This window comes from Staurois parvus, unplaced genomic scaffold, assembly GCF_062004578.1.
Source record: "Staurois parvus isolate SC_StPar_1 unplaced genomic scaffold, SC_StPar_1.0 ptg000310l, whole genome shotgun sequence".
NCBI classification, from domain to species: domain Eukaryota; kingdom Metazoa; phylum Chordata; class Amphibia; order Anura; family Ranidae; genus Staurois; species Staurois parvus.
Window position 1 is genome coordinate 1947224 of NW_028318106.1, and position 19073 is coordinate 1966296.

General features: G+C 41.2%; 1 protein-coding gene and 1 long non-coding RNA gene across 3 annotated transcripts in view; one reads left to right on the top strand and one right to left on the bottom strand.

Annotated features, from left to right (window-relative positions):
- The window catches only part of ATP8B1 (ATPase phospholipid transporting 8B1), a 144251-nt gene that overhangs the window by 103886 nt on the left and 21292 nt on the right, over positions 1 to 19073 (top strand). For both annotated transcript variants that reach the window (XM_089683442.1, XM_089683441.1), the window contains exons 10-14: positions 1784 to 1942; positions 2972 to 3060; positions 6847 to 7043; positions 11306 to 11514; positions 18939 to 18982. In XM_089683442.1, coding sequence (XP_089539568.1) covers positions 1784 to 1942; positions 2972 to 3060; positions 6847 to 7043; positions 11306 to 11514; positions 18939 to 18982 — 698 coding nt within the window. The remainder of the gene's footprint in view (positions 1 to 1783; positions 1943 to 2971; positions 3061 to 6846; positions 7044 to 11305; positions 11515 to 18938; positions 18983 to 19073) is intronic.
- LOC149457637 (uncharacterized) overlaps positions 1 to 19073 on the bottom strand; it is a 110073-nt gene that overhangs the window by 85484 nt on the left and 5516 nt on the right. The gene's annotated exons all lie outside the window — the stretch shown is intronic.

Consider the following 19073-nt stretch of genomic DNA (forward strand, 5'->3'; position numbering starts at 1 on the left):
AGGACTTTTCCAAGAACTGGTCACCCAGCCAAACTGAAAATTTGGGGAAGAAAGGCCTTAGTGAGAGGGGTGACCAAGAACCGATGGTCACTCAGACTGAGCTCCAGAGATCCTGTGTGGAGAGGGGGCAAAGTTCCGGAAGGGCAGCCATCACTGCAGCTCTCCACCGATCTGGGCTTTATGGCATAGCAGCTAGACAGAAGCCTCTCCTCAATGTAAAACACACAAAAGCCCATGTGGAGTTTGCCAACAAGTATTTGAAGGACTCTGACTGTGAGGAACAAGATTTTCTGGTCATATGAAGGCAAAATTGAACTGTTTGGCCTCAATTTTAAACATTACGTCTGGAGGAAACCAGGCACCTTTAATCACCTTCCCAATGTCATCGCAACAGTTCAGCATGGTAGTGGCATCATGTTGTGGGGATGTTTTTCAGCAGCAGGAACTAGGAGACTGGTCATGGTTGAGAGAAAGTTAAATGGAGCAAAGCACAGAGATGTCATCAATGAAAACCTGTTCTGCAACGCTCAGGACCTCAAATTGGCTCAAAGATTCGCCTTCCAACATGACAACGATCCTAAGCACTCAGCCAAGACAACAAAATGGCTTAGGGACAACTCTGTGAATGTCCTAGAAAGGCCCCGGCCAGTGTCTTGATTTGACCCTTATTGGACGTCCCTGGAGAGACTTGAAAATTACTGTCCACTGACGGTTTCCATCCAACCTGACTGAGCTTGAAAGGATATGCAAAGAAGAATGGCAGAAAATCCTCTGATCCAGGTGTACAAAGCTTGTCACGTTATACCCAAAAAAGACAAAGAAGAATGACAGAAAATCCCCCAATCTAGGTGTACAAAGCTTGTCAACGTTATACCCAAAAAAGACCCTTTTGGCTGTAATTTCTGCCAAAGGTGCTTCAACAAAGTACTGAGTAAAGGGTCTGCATACTAAAGTACATGTGATATTTCAGGTTTTTCTTTTTAATAAAGTCAGACATTCTTTTCACTTTTTCATTCAGGGGTACTGAAAATTTAAACAACTGTAGTATCAGGCTGCAACTTGACAAAATAAATAAAAAAGTGAGGGGGGTCTGAATGTGCTTTATGGCAGCTAAGTACGTAGCTCTTCGGTTAGCAAGCAATGGGGTACTTGGTTTGAATGCCAACCAGGACCCTACCTGCATGTGGTTTGCATGTTCTCCCTGTGCTTGCTTGGATGTTCTCCCTGTGCTTGCTTGGGTTTTCTCCCATACTCCAAAGCCATGCCAGTAGGTTACTTGGCTCCTGTCTAAATTGGTCCTAGTATGTGAGTTAGGCATCTTAGATTGTAAGCTCTTTGAAGACATGGACTGATGTGAATGTACTGTATATTGTGTAAAATTGTCATCACTATAAAAAGCCTACATAAAAAATAGTTTAAATTCTCCTTGTTCCTACCGACAAAGTTCCTCTACCCACCCCCTTTTTTTATGGCCAAATAACAGAACTTATCCTATGCAGACATGAATGATGGCACCTCTTCTTTTTTTTTTCCCCCCAAACATGTCACATTATTAAAGCAAACCAGGAAGCCATAACTTGCCAATTGAGGCAGCCCTTGAACAAACTTGCTGAAAAAATTGATGACTGTCTTTGCGATAAAATATTAGGAATCTGACATAGGTACCTGTTTGGTGTGGATTTTTATTTTTTTGCCGGTACTGAGAAAATTGTATTAAAATGTTTTTATTTTACACACAAGGCTATATATGAAATAAAGTTAATTTACTATTTTCTCTTTACAGGAATGGTAATATGTGAAGAGCCCAATAATCGATTGGATAAGTTTGTTGGGACCCTGTGTTGGAGAGGGATGAGCTACCCACTAGATGCCGATAAAATCTTACTACGGGGCTGTACCATTCGCAATACGTGCTACTGCCATGGGCTAGTCTTGTTTGCAGGTAAGATGTGTTGTCTGCCCTTGTAAGACTTTGTATATAGTCCATGGTTGAATGTTGATGATTGACTTTGATATTTTAGTAAAATCCTGACTGCATTTATCCCGGAAATGACATATTGGGGTTAATTTACTAAAGGCAAATAGGCTGTGCACTTTGTAAATGCAGTTGCACTCTGCAAATGAAGCTGCTCCAGAGCTTAGTAAATGAGGTGATGCTTCACTTTGCGAAGAATTCCCAATCGCGTGCAAGGAAAATGTAAAAAATGCATTTTGTGCTTGCACGTGATTGAATAATGGAAGTCTCTTCCCCCCTCAATTACTACGATCTGGAGCAAATGCCCTTGCAAAGTGCACAGTCTATTGGACTTTAGTAAATTAATCCCAGAATGTAATGCTTTACAGCAGTGGTCTCCAGACTGCTGCCCAGGGGCCAGATGTGGCCCTTTTGGTAGCTTTTATCTGGTCCTTTGGGCAATACTTCATCCTCTGATACCAATCGTGGGGCATAATTCCCACCACTGACACCAACAAAGGGGCAGAACTTCTCCCAATGACAGAAACAATGGAGCACAGTTCCTCTCAATGACAACAGTGATGGGGCACAATTCCTCCCAGTGACACGGATGGGGCATGATTTTTCCCATCCAGTGACAAATGGGGCACATTTCCTCTCGCATACACCAAAGATGGAGCATTGTTTACTCCAGTTGATGCCGGGGCATTTTCTACTTCCATTAGCCACAGTCCAGCCCCCTTAAAGACTGAAGGACAGTAAACTGGCTCTTTTATTTAGAAAGTTTGGAGACTCCTGCTTTACAGAGATTACTCATCCATTGGTGTACATTGTGTATGTTCCTGTTGCCTTCTACAGTCACCGCCACCATGGGACCAGGTTTAGGGGGAAACCAGTAAAGCTAATATGCATTTTATTGAAAATTGTGGACTAAATTCTTATAAACATAGGGAGAATACGTAAATCCCAGGAAGATAATAGTTCTATGTACTAATATGCACTTTTTATATGTTTCAGGTGCAGACACAAAAATTATGAGGAACAGTGGGAAAACCAGGTTAAAAAGAACAAAAATAGATTATCTGATGAACTACATGGTCTACACGGTAAAACAATTGCTTCTAGTAACTGAGAATCCACTACAAATGTTTTTAATTACCGCTTGTATCATCTGCTGTAATCTTTTCTAAAGCTCACCAAGCACACAAACTATACACACTAAAGGATTATTCGGCTGTGTGAATACCTCAGCATTCGTACAGCCATCATGAATAATCCCCATATTGTCTATATATTGTGTATTGCCCATGATCTTCAGCTCCATCAAGTGGCCCTACTGATGCACTGTGGTGAAATGCTTTATTCAGGAAATTACCTCATTATGACCTTTGGGTGGAGCTGATGTGTAGATAGCAAATGTACATATTAGGCACATTACAGGGATTATTCACATCAGTTGTGTGTATGCTGAGGCATTCACATATTTATTATAAATAGACACCCAATAATTTTAGAGACTTGGCTCTACTTGGAGAAAATCAATAGATTCCTCCATCAACACCAAACTGCATCTGCTGCTGGCTATGGTATTCTGATGGCTGTGAAACCTGCTGCCTGAATACTCCAACAGTGACTGCAGCTGGTAGGATGTGGTCACTTTTTGGACAATATTTTCCAACAGGGCCACCTATGGTTAGAATTTTGACCTATCTAGCAAGAGCCGGATGCAATTCAAGCTGTATATGGCCATCTTTGCAAATCTGACTACAGAATCTTTTTAGTTCTACCATCTAAAGGACCTGCTTGTTTGGATACAGATTGATAGTTTAGGTAGGTTTTTCTATGGATTACAAAGTTTAGATAAATCAAAAAAAGGTTGTACCTACCTATACACACTTACATACATACATACATACATGTATATCATGTACATGTATATCTTTTGTCTCCTTTATGTGCAATTTGAGCATTCACTGTCTTGAAGCTGAACTCTGGGCACAGAAATTTTAATATATTTAGAATTTGTTATCCATATTGGTGTAATTATTAAGCCCCTGTGTATGCTTGCCCATTCACAAGGCATATGAGGTGTGTCCTAAAAGTTTGGTGAATGGTCCATTATCTCAATGACAACATGGGCCAGGTTCAGGCGTATGCGCATGGCTATCCAGAGACTCGTGAGAAGCGCCACCTAGCGTGGCGTTCACATGACCATCAGGGTAAAATTTGCTGCGGGTAGTTGCACATAGCCAGTGTGAGAGGTAGGGTCACAGTACAATGTAACAATGAGTGAACATCTGCTAAAAATTGGGGAAAATGGAGATGCATGAAATGTTGGTCCGAGTGTACAGGGCGGAAGCCATAAGCAAAAAATGTGTTTACGACTGGTTTAAACGCTTTTACGACAGGAAGGAAATGCCTGAGGTTCAGGTCGGCCGTCGACAAGCATAACCCCAGACATGATTGAGTGAGTGTGACAAATGCTGGCACAAGATCAGCAAATGACTCTACAAATGATGGCGGAGGAATTGGACATTAGCAAGGACATGGTACGCACCATTGTTTGCAAAGATTTGGGTAAACTGAAGATCTGTTCCCGGTTTGTGCCGCACAAGTTGACAGACTCACACAAAGCAAAATGGATGGAAACCTCTGGAGATTTCATTACCATGTGTGACCAGAATCTATCCGTTCTGTGAACCATTGTCACGGGATGAGACCTGGTGTTATCAGTTTGATCCGGAATCCAAGCCTTAATTCATGGAATGGTGTTGAGTTTTCCCCACAACCCAAAAAGTCGCCTGCAAAATTCTAAGGTGAAGACCATGCTAATCACCTTCTTCAACAATGATGGCATAATTTATAAGGGATTAGTTCCTGAAGGTCAAACCGTGAACACTGCATCCTATGAGGAAGTTTTGAAACTGTTGCTACGACTCTTGTTTCCCCACCTGAAGAACATCACGAAAGGTGCATTTTTTGCAGACGTGGTGGCAGATCAAGAATGTGTTCTGCGATTGATTCCTAAAGAGGCCATTGTTGACCGTTTCCAGAAGCTTCATGAACGTTGCCAAAAGTGTGTTGTGCAGCATGGGGATTATTTGGAAGCCAGTAAATGTAATTTGTTTGTATATTCTGTTTTGTTTTGTTTTCTGATACCATTCACCAAACATTTTAGACACACCTCTTATTACAAAGATTGTTTTTTAGATTTACACCACTGCATCCGACACTGCATTGTACTTGGTGATGTAAGGCTTGGATGCCGCTGCTCGGCCATGGAAACCCATTCCATGAAGCTCTCTATGCACTGTTGTTGTGCTAATCTGAAGGCCACATGAAGTTTGGAGGTCTTCAGCTATTCTTTCTGCAGACAGTTGGTGACGTCTGCGCACTGTGCATTGACCCCACTTTGTCATTTCATGTGGCTTAGTTGCTGCTGTTCCCAGTTGCTTCCACTTTGTTATAATACCACTAACAGTTGACTGTGGAATATTTAGTAGCCAGGAAATGTCACGGATAGACTTATTGCACAGGAGGCAACCTATCACGGGACCATGCTTGGCTTCACTGAACTCCTGACAGCGACCCATTCTTTCACGAATGTTTGTAGAAGCAGTCTGCATGCCTAGGTGCCTGATTTAATACACTTGTGGCCATGGAGGTGATTGGAACACCTGAATACAATTATTTGGAGGGGTGTCACAATACTTTAGGCAATATAGTATGTCTTCTGTCTCCTTTTTATCTATGTGCAATTTCAGTATTCACTCTCTTGAAGCTGAACTCTGTGCACATAATTTTTAATATCTTTAGAATTTAGTATCCATGTTGGTGTAATTTCTCTGCCCCTGTGTATGCTTGCCTATTCAAAAAACATAGTGTGTAATGATGATGCAGCTGTAAAGGTTTAATCTTGCCTCTTCCCAGCAGCACATACTCTCCTTCCCTCCACTCATCCACCTCTGCTTTTGGCATCTGGGGGAAAAACAAAATATCCAGCACTTCCAGGTTGAGGAGAACATGTGATTTACTCCCATTTCTTCCAATATGTAAGCATTGGTGATTGGCTGCTGAGGCACTCGATTCTGTTCCTTGGGGGTGAGGAGAGCTTCCTCAGCCTTGTGTAAGCTCCAAGTAATGAATTTCACAGGGCTAACTCTCTTCACTCCTAGGGCTGAATGGTAGTGGTGAGGGGGGAGTGAGAGTCTATGCTTCTGGGGAGCAGGTAACTTGTGAGCATCTGTTTTGTCCTTCATGTGTAAATGTCAGGTTCACATTAAACAATTTATTTTTGACAAAGCATTTATGATCAACCTTTGCATGCTAGTCTGGAGCTTCAACCACTGGCTTAAAAGAAAAAAAAAAACATTTTAATGTACAATATTTTAGTGATGCACGGAAATGAAAATTCTGGATCAAAACTGAAAATTCAGAATGTACTTGGCCAAAAACTGAAACCGAAATGGACATTAAAAAAAAATATATATATATATACAGTGTGTATATATGTATGTGTATATATATATATATATATATATATATTGTATTATACTTTTTAATTAATATTATGAATTTAAATGAATAATTTAAAAAATACAATCCAGTAATGTAAAATAACTTTTTTTATTGAAAGGAACTCACAAAATTTAGAAAGACAATAAAATGAAATGTATATAAAATTATTCGGCCATTGGCACCTCTTTTTTATTTTTTTTTAACCCTATTTTTGGCGGCCGATTATATCCGTGCATCGCTACAACATTTAAAGGATTTTATTTATGCTCTGACTTGAACATAATACAGGATAAAATAAAATGTATATGATCCCCTATACATTCCCTGGAACCAATGCTTGATTTTAGTTTACATGATTTTTTTCCCCTTCCTAGATATTTGTTCTTCTCATCCTGGCATCAGCGGGCCTTGCTATTGGTCAGACATTCTGGGAAGCCAACTTAGGACAACCAAATGTATCATGGTATCTGTACGATGGGAATGATTATCCTCCTTCTTACCGAGGATTTTTAGCTTTCTGGGGGTACATTATTGTCTTGAACACCATGGTGCCCATTTCTCTCTATGTGAGGTGAGTGACACCTAAAGAATGCATGTTCTGGGTGAAGTGTTTTTTTTAATAATTTGCATTCTTTTTATTTTATTTATTTTTAAGTGCAAAAAAAAAGGCAACACATATATATTACCATCTGCCAAAAATCCAGTAAGCTCCTAATGTCCTGAAGTTAGCTCTGCTGTACCAAAATTCCAAGCATTGTTCTAAATCCTGCTTATTTTCTGCTGCTGATCAGGAATCCAATTCCAGCAATCCGCTCCCTTGCACAGATTCAAACAGGAAAGCCTTTCTTTGAGGCCATTCATGACACTCATTAACTGCAGCCCTGATGAAGGGAGAGTTCATTTGACCCCCAAATCAGGTTGGATGTCTTAGAACATCAATACATGAATTTGCACTACTATCTTTTGGTCTGGTGCTTCTTCCATATACAGTGAAGGAAATAAGTATTTGATCCCCTGCTGATTTTGAATGTTTTCCCTCTCACAAAAAAAATGATCAGTCTAAAATTCGAATGGTAGGTGTATTGTGACACTGAGAGACAGAATAGCCACAACAAATTCAAAAGAAATGCATGTCTAACAAATGATGCACTGATTTGCATATTCATGAGGGAAATATCTGATCCGCTATCATTCAGCAGGATTTCTGGCTACCAGGTGTCTTTTATACAGGTAACAAGCTGATATTAGAAGCAGTCTCTTAAAGGGAGTGCTGCTAATCTCATTTTGTTACCTGTATAAAAGACACTTGTCCACAGGAGCATCAAACAGTCCGATTCCAAACTCTCCACCATGGCAAAGACTGTCCAAGGATGTCAGGGACAAGATTGTAGACCTACACAAGGCTGGACTGGGCTACCAAACTATCGCCAAGCAGCTTGGTGAGAAGGTGACAACAGTTGGTGCAATCATTCGCAAATGGAAGAAACACAAAACAACTGTCAGTCTCCCTAGGACTGGTGCACCATGCAAGATCTCACCTCGTGGAGTGTCAATTATCATGAGAACAATGAGGAATCATCCCAGAACTACACGGGAGGATCTTGTCAATTATCTCCAGGCACCTGGGACCACAGTCACCAAGAAAACAATTGGTACCACACTACGTCGACAAGGATTGAAATCCTGCAGTGCCCGCAAGGTCCCTCTGCTCAAGAAAGCACATGTCCAGGTCCGTCTGAAGTTTGCCACTGAACATCTGAATGATGCAGAGGAGGACTGGCTGAAGGTATTGTGGTCAGATGAGACCAAAATCAAGCTCTTTGGTATAATCTCACCTCACCATGTTTGTAGGAGAAGGAATGCTGCCTATGACCCTAAGAACACCATCCCAACTCTCAAACATGGTGATGTAAACATTCTGCTTTGGGGGTGTTTTTCTGCTAAGGTGCAGGAAAACTGCACCGCATCAAAGGGACTATGGACGGGGCAATGTACCGTCAAATCTTTGGTGAGAACCTTCTTCCCTCAACCAGGGCATTGAAAATAGGTCGTGGATGGGTGTTCCAGCATGACAATGACCCAAAACACACAGCCAAGGCAACAAAGGAGTGGCTCAAGAAGAAACATATTAAGGTCCTAGAGTGGCCTAGCCAGTTTCCAGACCTTAATCAGATTGAAAATCTGTGGAAGGAGCTGAAAGTTTTAGTTGCCAAATGTCAGCCACCAAACCTTAATGACTTGGAGAGGATCTGCCAAGAGGAGTGGGCCAAAATTCCTCCTGAGATGCAGGCAAACCTGGTGGCCTACTACATGAAGCATCTGACCTCTGTGATTGCCAACAAGGGATTTTCCACCAAGTACGAAGTCATGTTTTGTGAAGGGGATCAAATACTTATTTCCCTCATGAACATGCACATCAGTACATAATTTGTTAGACATGCATTTCTTTTGAATTTTTTGATGCCATTCTGTTTCTCAGTGTTACAATATACCTACCATTCGATTTTTAGACTAATCATTTCTTTGTGAGTGGGCAAACACTGAAAATCAGCAGGTGACCAAATACTTATTTCCTTCACTGTATGCACATAAGTCCCGCTTATGTCTCCCTCCTGGACTACAGAACATAGGGGTAGGAGTGTTGTAGTCCAGCAGAAGACCCCTGGAGGAATTTGTAACACTACTTGGGATTTCAGTGCAGCAGAGGGAGCGTTGGCTCACTACAGGGATTTAGGTGCTCAAAGGGTTTCTGCCAGTGTTAACAGGTATCGCAATGTTACAATTTACTTGAGTGCAGAGATGTACTGATTGGTTTTATGGTTGTATTTTTTTTTTTTTTTTTTGCCTAGGCATACTATACATGTTTATTGCCCTAAACATAGGGCACTTAGATAAGCCATACAGGCAGTAAACAAATTGTGTATGTTTTACAGTAATTAGACTTAAGTTGTATCCTTAGCTAAAAATGTTTTTTAGGTTTGGATATATTAGGAGACAGTTCTTGCCCCTAATAGGTTTTCTTCTCAAGGTGAGACAACAGGAAGTGATAAGAAATCAAAGTGACAGGAAATCCCTACTTGGCTGAAACATGTAGACTCCCCTTCACCCTCTGTTCTGGTGACAGCTGTGAAAACCGACATGGTGAATCTCCTCAGCACACATTAAACAATAAAATCCAGACAGAGGTTCTAATACTTCCCTATTCTAAAATAACTTCTAACCCTTCTTTAACTAAACATGAGTGGCCTCTGCAGTAGCCTGTACTTGGCCTCAGGTGGCACTCATGAAGGCCATAAAGGAGGTGACTACACCAAGGCTGTGTTGTCCATACCAGACACTCTGTCCTCAGTGCAGCTCAGTAACTACTGGCCTATTGTTCCTGAGCTACCAGTTCCAGCCACTGCACCTATCGCACAAGCATCACTGAGATGATTGTCATTGAAAAATCCTTCTTCCTGGTCAGCCACTGCACCAAAGACACACAGGCATCAGTACAACTGGAGGTGCCTATCTTGGCTGGATTGGGGGGGGCTGAACAATGATCATCTCAGGTGGCTTCTGCCCCCCCCCCTGCACAGCCCTACCTATATTTTATACCCTTTGCTCTTTTTCTGCTTTCTTCAGCCCCTGGGTACTTACAGGTACATATAACATGTAACTCCCCCTACCTCCCCATGTGACCACGCTGAAGCTTGGTGGTTGGCTTCTCAGGCACCCAAAACTCTCACATGGGGCTAATGAGAGTCCTCAGGTCTGGGTAAACTCCAAATCCCAATTTGGAGAAAACATGGAGCAAACTGTTTTATGTGCTGCAAGTGTGGCCGCCATGTTGCTTTACTGTGCATGGACAGAGCACAGATTCACTTTAATATCTTTTTATAAGGTCCCTTAAAAGTGGCGTTCAGTCTAGATCCCTCTGCCCATTTTTCAGATGGATCCAGACTGAACCATAATGTACCGTATGTGTATAGGTGAGCGGATGTAAATGCATGATCATCCATTTACATCCGCCTGCATCCATGTCGGTTCAGGTTTGTTTGTTTTTTAGATGGAACAGCTAACATCCAGATCCACTGAAACGGAATGGGTGTAAACTGAACTGATATAAATGAGCTGATTATAAACTGAACTGAAGAAGGATCTTCAAACTGATATAAACTGATGTAAACTGACTCAATGTTTCCTTGGGAAAAAAAATGACTAAAAGGCCACATGTACACTGTAACTGCCTTGAGACTTGAACTGTACTGAAAGTAGAAAAATACTAAGTGTAGTCACATGTGTAGTCACGTTTACCCGCATTTAGTGCTTGGATGTTTATTCATTTCATTGGCCAGAGTACTTGCCATTGAAATGAATAAACTCCTAAGCACTAAATTCGGCTACGTTTACACGTGTGTTTGGTGTTTTTTGGCCAAAATGTTCCTCTTCAGAACATGGTTCTTCTGCGTTCAGGAGAGGGATGCTTAACTGCCCCTAAACTACTGCTGGTAAACTCTGATAAAAGCCTATGTGTGCAGGGACAGATAGACTTTCATTGGGTTGAGTTCAGGGTCTTTGGCAGAAAAACTCCAGAAGCTCCTAAATTAATGTTTAGGAGCAGCAGTGAACATGAGGCCAGAGGATGACGTCTGTGTGAAAGAGGCCTAACCATATAGCGGGATATGTTTTTTTTTTTTTTATTAGAAGGTTTATGCAAAGTTACAGAGAATCACATATTGATGATCACCACATAGTTCTATGTCCCAATGGAATGTCAGGATCTTTGATATTACAGATATTTGCCCATAGAATTAGGCCCACGTTTACCAGGATCATTTTTTTTCCTTCTAGTGTTGAAGTGATTCGCCTGGGTCAGAGTTACTTTATTAATTGGGATCTGCAGATGTACCATGCTGAGAAAGACACACCGGCCAAAGCCAGAACTACAACCCTCAATGAGCAACTGGGACAAATCCAGTACATCTTCTCCGACAAGACAGGCACACTGACGCAGAACATCATGACCTTCAAAAAGTGCACAATTAACAGGGAGACCTATGGTGAGTTCAGAGATTGTGCCATTGCTCATATTATATGATCGTCCCATATACGGGAAGAAATATATGCAATGTGTTCCTAACCTTTGACACCATCCAGATTAGCATTCAAGAACTTTATTGTGCAGCCGACATTTTGTTAGGGCACAGACCAACTTTTATCAAACTTTTTTTTTTAAAAGAGTATAGCATCAAGTCAATCAAATTTCTGGGATAATGATCTGGTCAGTTAAGTAGCGGGGGGGGGGGGGGGGGGGGGGTGTTAATCAGCTTTAGCTGCTTTGGTGTTAATTTCATTAACAACAGGTGCACTAGATCGGCAACATTGAGATGACCCCCAAAACAGGAATGGTTTTACAGGTGAAGGCTACTGACATTGTTTTTCTCTACTCATGTTTTCTGACTGTTTTTCACTAGTTTTGCATTTGGCTAGGGTCACTGTCACTACTGGTAGCATGAGGCCATACCTGGACCCTACAGAGGTTGCACAGGCAGTCCAACTCCTCCAGGATGGCACTTCAATATGTGCCATTCAGAAGATTTGCTGTGTCTCCCAGCACAGTCTCAAAAGCATGGAGGAGATTCCAGGAGACAAGCAGTTACTCTAGGAGAGCTGGACAGGGCTGTACAAGGGCCTTAACCCATCAGCAGGACCGGTATCTGCTCCTTTGTGCAAGGAGGAACAGGATGAGCACTGCCAGAGCCCTACAAAATGACCTCCAGCAGGCCACTGGTGTGAATGTCTCTGACCAAACAATCAGAAAAAGACTTCATGAGGGTGGCCTGAGGGCCCGATGTCCTCTAGTGGGCCCTGTGCTCACTGCCTGGCACCATAGAGCTCGACTGGCATTTGCCATTAAACACCAGAACTGGCAGGTCCGCCACTGGCACCCTGTGCTTTTCACAGATGAGAGCAGGTTCACCCTGAGCACATGTGGCAGATGTGAAAGGGTCTGGAGAAGCCGTGGAGAACATTATGCTGCCTTTATACAGTTGTGTTCAAAATAATAGCAGTCAGACATCACTAACCTAATCAATCACTGTTTTTGGTAGAAATTATATTTCTACATGGCAAATAATTTACTAGCAGGTGTAGTAGAGTAATAGAAATCCAACAGACCCAACCATCATGACATGCATGCTGCTGATTCTGTGTAATTGAATCACTAATTGAAAGGGGTATGTTCAAAATAATAGCAGTGTGGAGTTCAATTAGTGAGGTCATTCATTCTTTGAAAAGCATGTGGCAATTATTGCCCTTATTTAAGGAAGAAAGGCAGCAAATGTTGTACATGCTGGTTACAGTGCATTTCTCTCTGAAATTCTGAGGAAAATGGGTCATTCCAGACATTGTTCAGAAGAACATCGTAGCTTGATTAAAAAGTTGATTGGAGAGGGGAAAACATATAAAGAAGTGCAGAAAATGATAGGCTGCTCAGCTAAAATGATCGCAAATGCTTTAAAATGGCAACCAAAACCTGAAAGACGTGGAAGAAAGCAAAAAACTACCATTTGAATGGATAGAAGAATAGCCAAAATGGCAAGGACTCAGCCAACAATCAGCTCCAGGAAGATGAAAGAAGGTGTAAAGTTCCCTGTGAGTACTGTTACAATTAGAAGACGCCTATGTGAAGCCAAGCTATCTGCAAGAAGCCCCCGCAAAGTCCCACTGTTGAAAAAAAGACATGCTGAAGAGGTTACAATTTGCCAAAGAACACATTGACTGGCCTAAAGAGAAATGGCGCAACATTTTGTGGACTGATGAAAGTAAGATTGTTCTTTTTGGGTCTAGTGGCCGGAGACAGTTTGTCAGACAACCCCCAAACACTGAATTCAAGCCACAGTACATTGTGAAGACAGTGAAGCATGGTGGTGCAAGCATCATGATATGGGGATGTTTCTCATACTACGGTGTTGGGCCTATTTATCGCATACCAGGGATCATGGATCAGTTTGAATACATCAGAATACTTGAAGAGGTCATGCTGCCTTATGCTGAAGAGGAAATGCCCTTGAAATGGGTGTTCCAACAAGACAACGACCCCAAACACACCAGTAAACGTGCAACATCTTGGTTCCAGACCAACAAGATTGACGTTATGGAGTGGCCAGCCCAATCCCCGGATCTTAATCCAATAGAAAACTTGTGGGGTGACATCAAAAATGCAGTTTGAGACAAAACCAAGAAATAGAGAAGAACTGTGGAATGTAGTCCAATCATCCTGGGCTGGAATACCTGTTCACAGGGGCCAGAAGTTGGGTGACTCCATGCAACACAGATGTACAGCAGTTCTCAGAAACAGTGCGACTACAACTAAATATTCATTAAGTGATTCAAAGGAAAGCAAAATCTTCAAACATTTTTCAGTTTATATAGTAAATGTTTGAGTTTGTAAAGAAGAATACAAACACTGCTATTTTTTTGAATAGTCTAATATTCACTTTTTATTAAATTTTTTTTAGAGGAACAACACAAATTTGATCTATTTTTCTTCATGTTTTGATTTGGAATAGAATGTGTAGTGTTCCCAATGCATTTGTGTGTATGAAAATAAAAGCTATTAGAAGGATTTTGAGCTTTATTCACTTTTTTCAACACACTGTTATTATTTTGAACACAACTGTACATTGTTCAGCATGACTGTTTTGGTGGTGGGTCAGTGATGGTCTGGAGAGGCATATCCATGGAGGGAAGCACAGACCTCTACAGGCTAGACAATAGCATCCTGACTGCCATTAGGTATCGGGATGAAATCCTTGGGCTCATTGTCAGACCCTATGCTGGTGCAGTGGGTCCTGGGTTCCTCCTGGTGCATGACCATGCCCAGCCTCATATGGCGAGAGTATGCAGGCAGCTGCTTGAGGATGAAGAAATTGATACCATTGAATGGCCCCCACACTCACCTGATCTAAATCCAATAGAACACCTCTGGGATATCATGTTTTGGTCCATCCGACGCCGCCAGGTTGCACCTCAGACTGTCCAGGAGCTCAGTGATGACCTGGTCCAGATCGCGGAGGAAATACCTCAGGACACCATCCGTCATCTCATTAGGTGCATGCCCCGACGTTGTCAGACATGCATACAAGCACGTGGGGGCCATACACACGAAATACCATTTTGAGTTGCTGCAATGAAATTTCAGCAAAATAGACTAGCCTGCCGCATCATTTTTTCACTTTGATTTTCAGGGTGTCTTTGAATTCAGTCCTCTGTAGGTTGATAATTTTCATTTAACACATTACCCAGTCCATATGCGTATAGATATCCAGCAGGAGATTTTTCCCCATTGAGATCTGATGTGTCTTTAAAGTGTTCCTTTAATTTTTTTTTGAGCAGTGTATACTTTTTTGTTTATCAAATGCTTTTTTAAAATTTAAATTTTTTTGTTCTATATTTAAAGCAGAACTCTATGAAAATGTTTTATCCTACGCAGTGAGGCTGTGCCCACACAGCCTGGGTTAACTGCTCATTTTGTCTAGGGGAGCACCGAAAGGCTGTACTTACCAGATCCTTAGATCTTCCAGATAACCGTACTGCCCCATGTCCAGCAGTGGACTGTTTTTGCCATCCTCACATCCAGAGCCGGTCTATGGGTGTGATGACATCAGGAACAGTCCATTTACAAGACTGTTAGCGTGCAGGGTGGCAGGAGCCACAGAGACCCGTCTTACGTTTGGAGGATTGTCGGATTAGGTAAATATATCTCCGCTCTCCTTTTAAAGTAGAATTTTCCTAAATTCGTCTTTAAAGGTTTGCATCGGCATAACAGAGGAACATATAGTTACATAGTTAGTCTGGCTGAAAAAAGACAAAAGTCTATCCAGTTCAACCAGTTATAATCCCATACCCATAATTGATCCAGAGGAAGGCAAAAAACCCCAGCAAAGCATGATCCAATTTGCTTCTGCTGGGAAAAAAATTCCTTCCTGATCCCCCGAGAGGCAATCGCATATTCCCTGGATCAACTTTACCTATAAATGTTAGTATCCAGTTATATTCTGTGTATCTAAGAAAGAATCCAGGACTTTTTTAAAACAATCCACTGAGCTGGCCAGAACCAACTCTCGAGGGAGTCTATTCCACATTCTTACAGCTCTCACTGTGAAGAAACCTTTCCGTATTTGGAGATTACATTTCTTTTCCTCCAGACTTAAAGAGTGCCCCTTGTCTTCTGTGAGGACCTCAGGGGGAATAACTACACCGAGTTCACTATATGAACCACTGATGTATTTATACATGGAGATCATATCCCCCCTTATGTATTATACATGGAGATCATATCCCCCCTTATGTATTATACATGGAGATCATATCCCCCCTTATGTATTATACATGGAGATCATATCCCCCCTTATGTATTATACATGGAGATCATATCCCCCCCCCATGTATTATACATGGTGATCATATCCCCCCTTATGTATTATACATGGAGATCACATCCCCCTTATGTATTATACATGGAGATCATATCCCCCCTTATGTATTATACATGGAGATCATATCCCCCCTTATGTATTATACATGGAGATCATATCCCCCCTTATGTATTATACATGGAGATCATATCCCCCCCCCATGTATTATACATGGTGATCATATCCCCCCTTATGTATTATACATGGAGATCACATCCCCCTTATGTATTATACATGGAGATCATATCCCCCCTTATGTATTATACATGGAGATCATATCCCCCCTTATGTATTATACATGGAGATCATATCCCCCCTTATGTATTATACATGGAGATCATATCCCCCCTTATGTATTATACATGGTGATCATATCCCCCCTTATGTATTATACATGGAGATCATATCCCCCCTTATGTATTATACATGGAGATCATATCCCCCCTTATGTATTATACATGGAGATCATACCCCCCCATGTATTATATATGGAGATCATATCCCCCCTTATGTATTATACATGGAGATCACATCCCCCTTATGTATTATACATGGAGATCATATCCCCCCTTATGTATTATACATGGAGATCATATCCCCCCTTATGTATTATACATGAAGATCATATCCCCCTTATGTATTATACATGGAGATCATATCCCCCCTTATGTATTATACATGGTGATCATATCCCCCCTTATGTATTATACATGGTGATCATATCCCCCCTTATGTATTATACATGGAGATCATATTCCCCCTTATGTATTATACATGGAGATCATATCCCCCTTATGTATTATACATGGTGATCATATCCCCCCTTATGTATTATACATGGTGATCATATCCCCCCTTATGTATTATACATGGAGATCATATCCCCCCTTATGTATTATACATGGAGATCATATCCCCCTTATGTATTATACATGGAGATCATATCCCCCCTTAATCTCCTCTTCTCAAGAGAGAATAAATTCAGTTCCACTAATCTTTCCTCATAGCACACCCCATTGTCCAAGGTTTTGCTCACCTCCTCATAAAAAGAAATCAGATTTGTCTGTTGCAGTTGCTTAAAAAAATTATTTCCAGCAAGAACTCATCTATGTGGTCTATTATTAAACTCTCCAGTATCTTCCCAACTATAGAAGTTAAACTAACACGTCTATACTTACTTGGTAAAGATTTTGGCCCCTTTTTAAATCTTAGCACCACATTGGCCTTACGCCAATCCAGTGGTACTATGCCAGTCATTAAGGAGTCCCTAAAAATTAGGAACAATGGCTTTGAAATGACAGAGCTCAATTCTTTAAAGACCCGTGGGTGTATGCCATCCGGTCCAGATGTATTTTATTTACCTTTTATTCTGTCTAAATATTTTTGGATCATCTCAGTTGTGAGCCAATGTGGATCATCTGGAGCTGTGTCAGTACCATGTCCATTATAGACAAGAGCTCCCCCATGCTCCTTTGTATACACAGAGCTGAAGAAGGTATTAAATAAATTTGCCTTCTCTTTGTCCCCAGTCACCCACTCTAGAATATTTTGTAAAGGGCCTACATGCTCGGACCAAACTTTTTTTCTATTAATCTATTTGAAGAATTATTGGGGGTTTGTCCTGCTATCTTTTGCAATCTGTTGTTCATTTTCAATTTTTGCAGCCTTTATTTCCTTTTTGCATATTCTGTTATATTCTTTGTAATGTTTAAACGATGATAGCGTTCCTTCATTTATATATTTAATAAAAGCTCTTTTCTTATCTATAGCTTTTTTAACTTTCGCCGTAAGCCACATAGGTTTGATTTTTAGCCTTTTAAACTTTTTAGTCATGGGAATATATTTTCGCATACAGTCTTTCTGAAGAACTCTCATTTCTGTGTTGTGTTCCTCAATGCCAATATTCCCTCCCAGTCTAAGTCTTGGAGAGCAGCTTTCAGCCTTGGAAAATTTGCTCTCTTGAAATTGAGCAATTTCTATTTTTCCCGTATGCGCTTGCTGTTTACAGCTAACAATAAATGAAATCATATTATTGTCACTGCTACCCAGATGTTCTTTTATATGGACATTCAGAATGAGCTCTGCATGGTTTGAGATTACCAGGTCCAGCAGAGCATCATTGCTAGTAGGGGATTCTATGAACTGTACCATAAAATTGTTCTGTAGTAGGTTTACAAATTTTTGCCCTTTTTAACTGTTCCTGCAGTAACATTACTCCATTCAATTTCCGGATAGTTAAAATCCCCCATTATTATCACTGTCCCAGCCCTTGCAGCCTTTTCGATCTGTGCAAGGAAGGAGACAAACATATAGTTTACCAACTAGGTGTTCGTTTGTGAATATCCGTTTGTGTATGACCACACGGCATAGAAAAGAAAAAACACCCCTGATATACTCCAAAATAAAATGTATAGAAACTATCAAGTAAGATACATGTGGAAGGGAGGGAATGAGCTTTCCGGGCTCTATAAAAATGCGCTTATACGTATATAGGTACAATGTTCCAAAGTAAAATACCATCTAGCCTATGATAGACCTGATGGAGTAGTGTCAATAATATTCCTCGATTGGTCACCCTGACTTCACCGATGTGCTCCAGTTTCAAAAGGTTAGGGGGGTAAAACAGATGGTAAGTGTAGGGAAGAAAACTGAGGAGAAAAAAAAATGGGTGGCCAGGGAAAGTGGGAAACCCCAGAGGGAGTGGTTGGTGGAGGGTTCTGTATAGTCGCCACGACAAGGGGGGGGGGGGGTGCAGATATTCATCGGAGTAGCAAAAAAGATCACAGTAAAACTATCTGGTCTAATGCTTCAGACTCTCTCAAAGCTAAAATGACAAGAAGAGGGATCCTTCATCTCAACCCATGCTGCATTCAGATAGGTCTGAAGGGGCCTGAAGTAACTATACCTCTTTAGCCTTGAATGATTCGTTCAGTAGTTGCTGCTACATTAATTGACCTTAGAGAGATTTTCCTATTGGCATTTCTTTAATATTCCTATTTTTTCAGGAGAGCAGAGGCATGTGGCTGCGGAGAAGTCTGGTTATAGTGAGGTAAGTAGATTTAGCCTACGAGTATTTATGTGCAGTTGTGTGCAATGGTTTCAGGGCACTTATGGGCAATGTTATATTGGACAAGTGATTT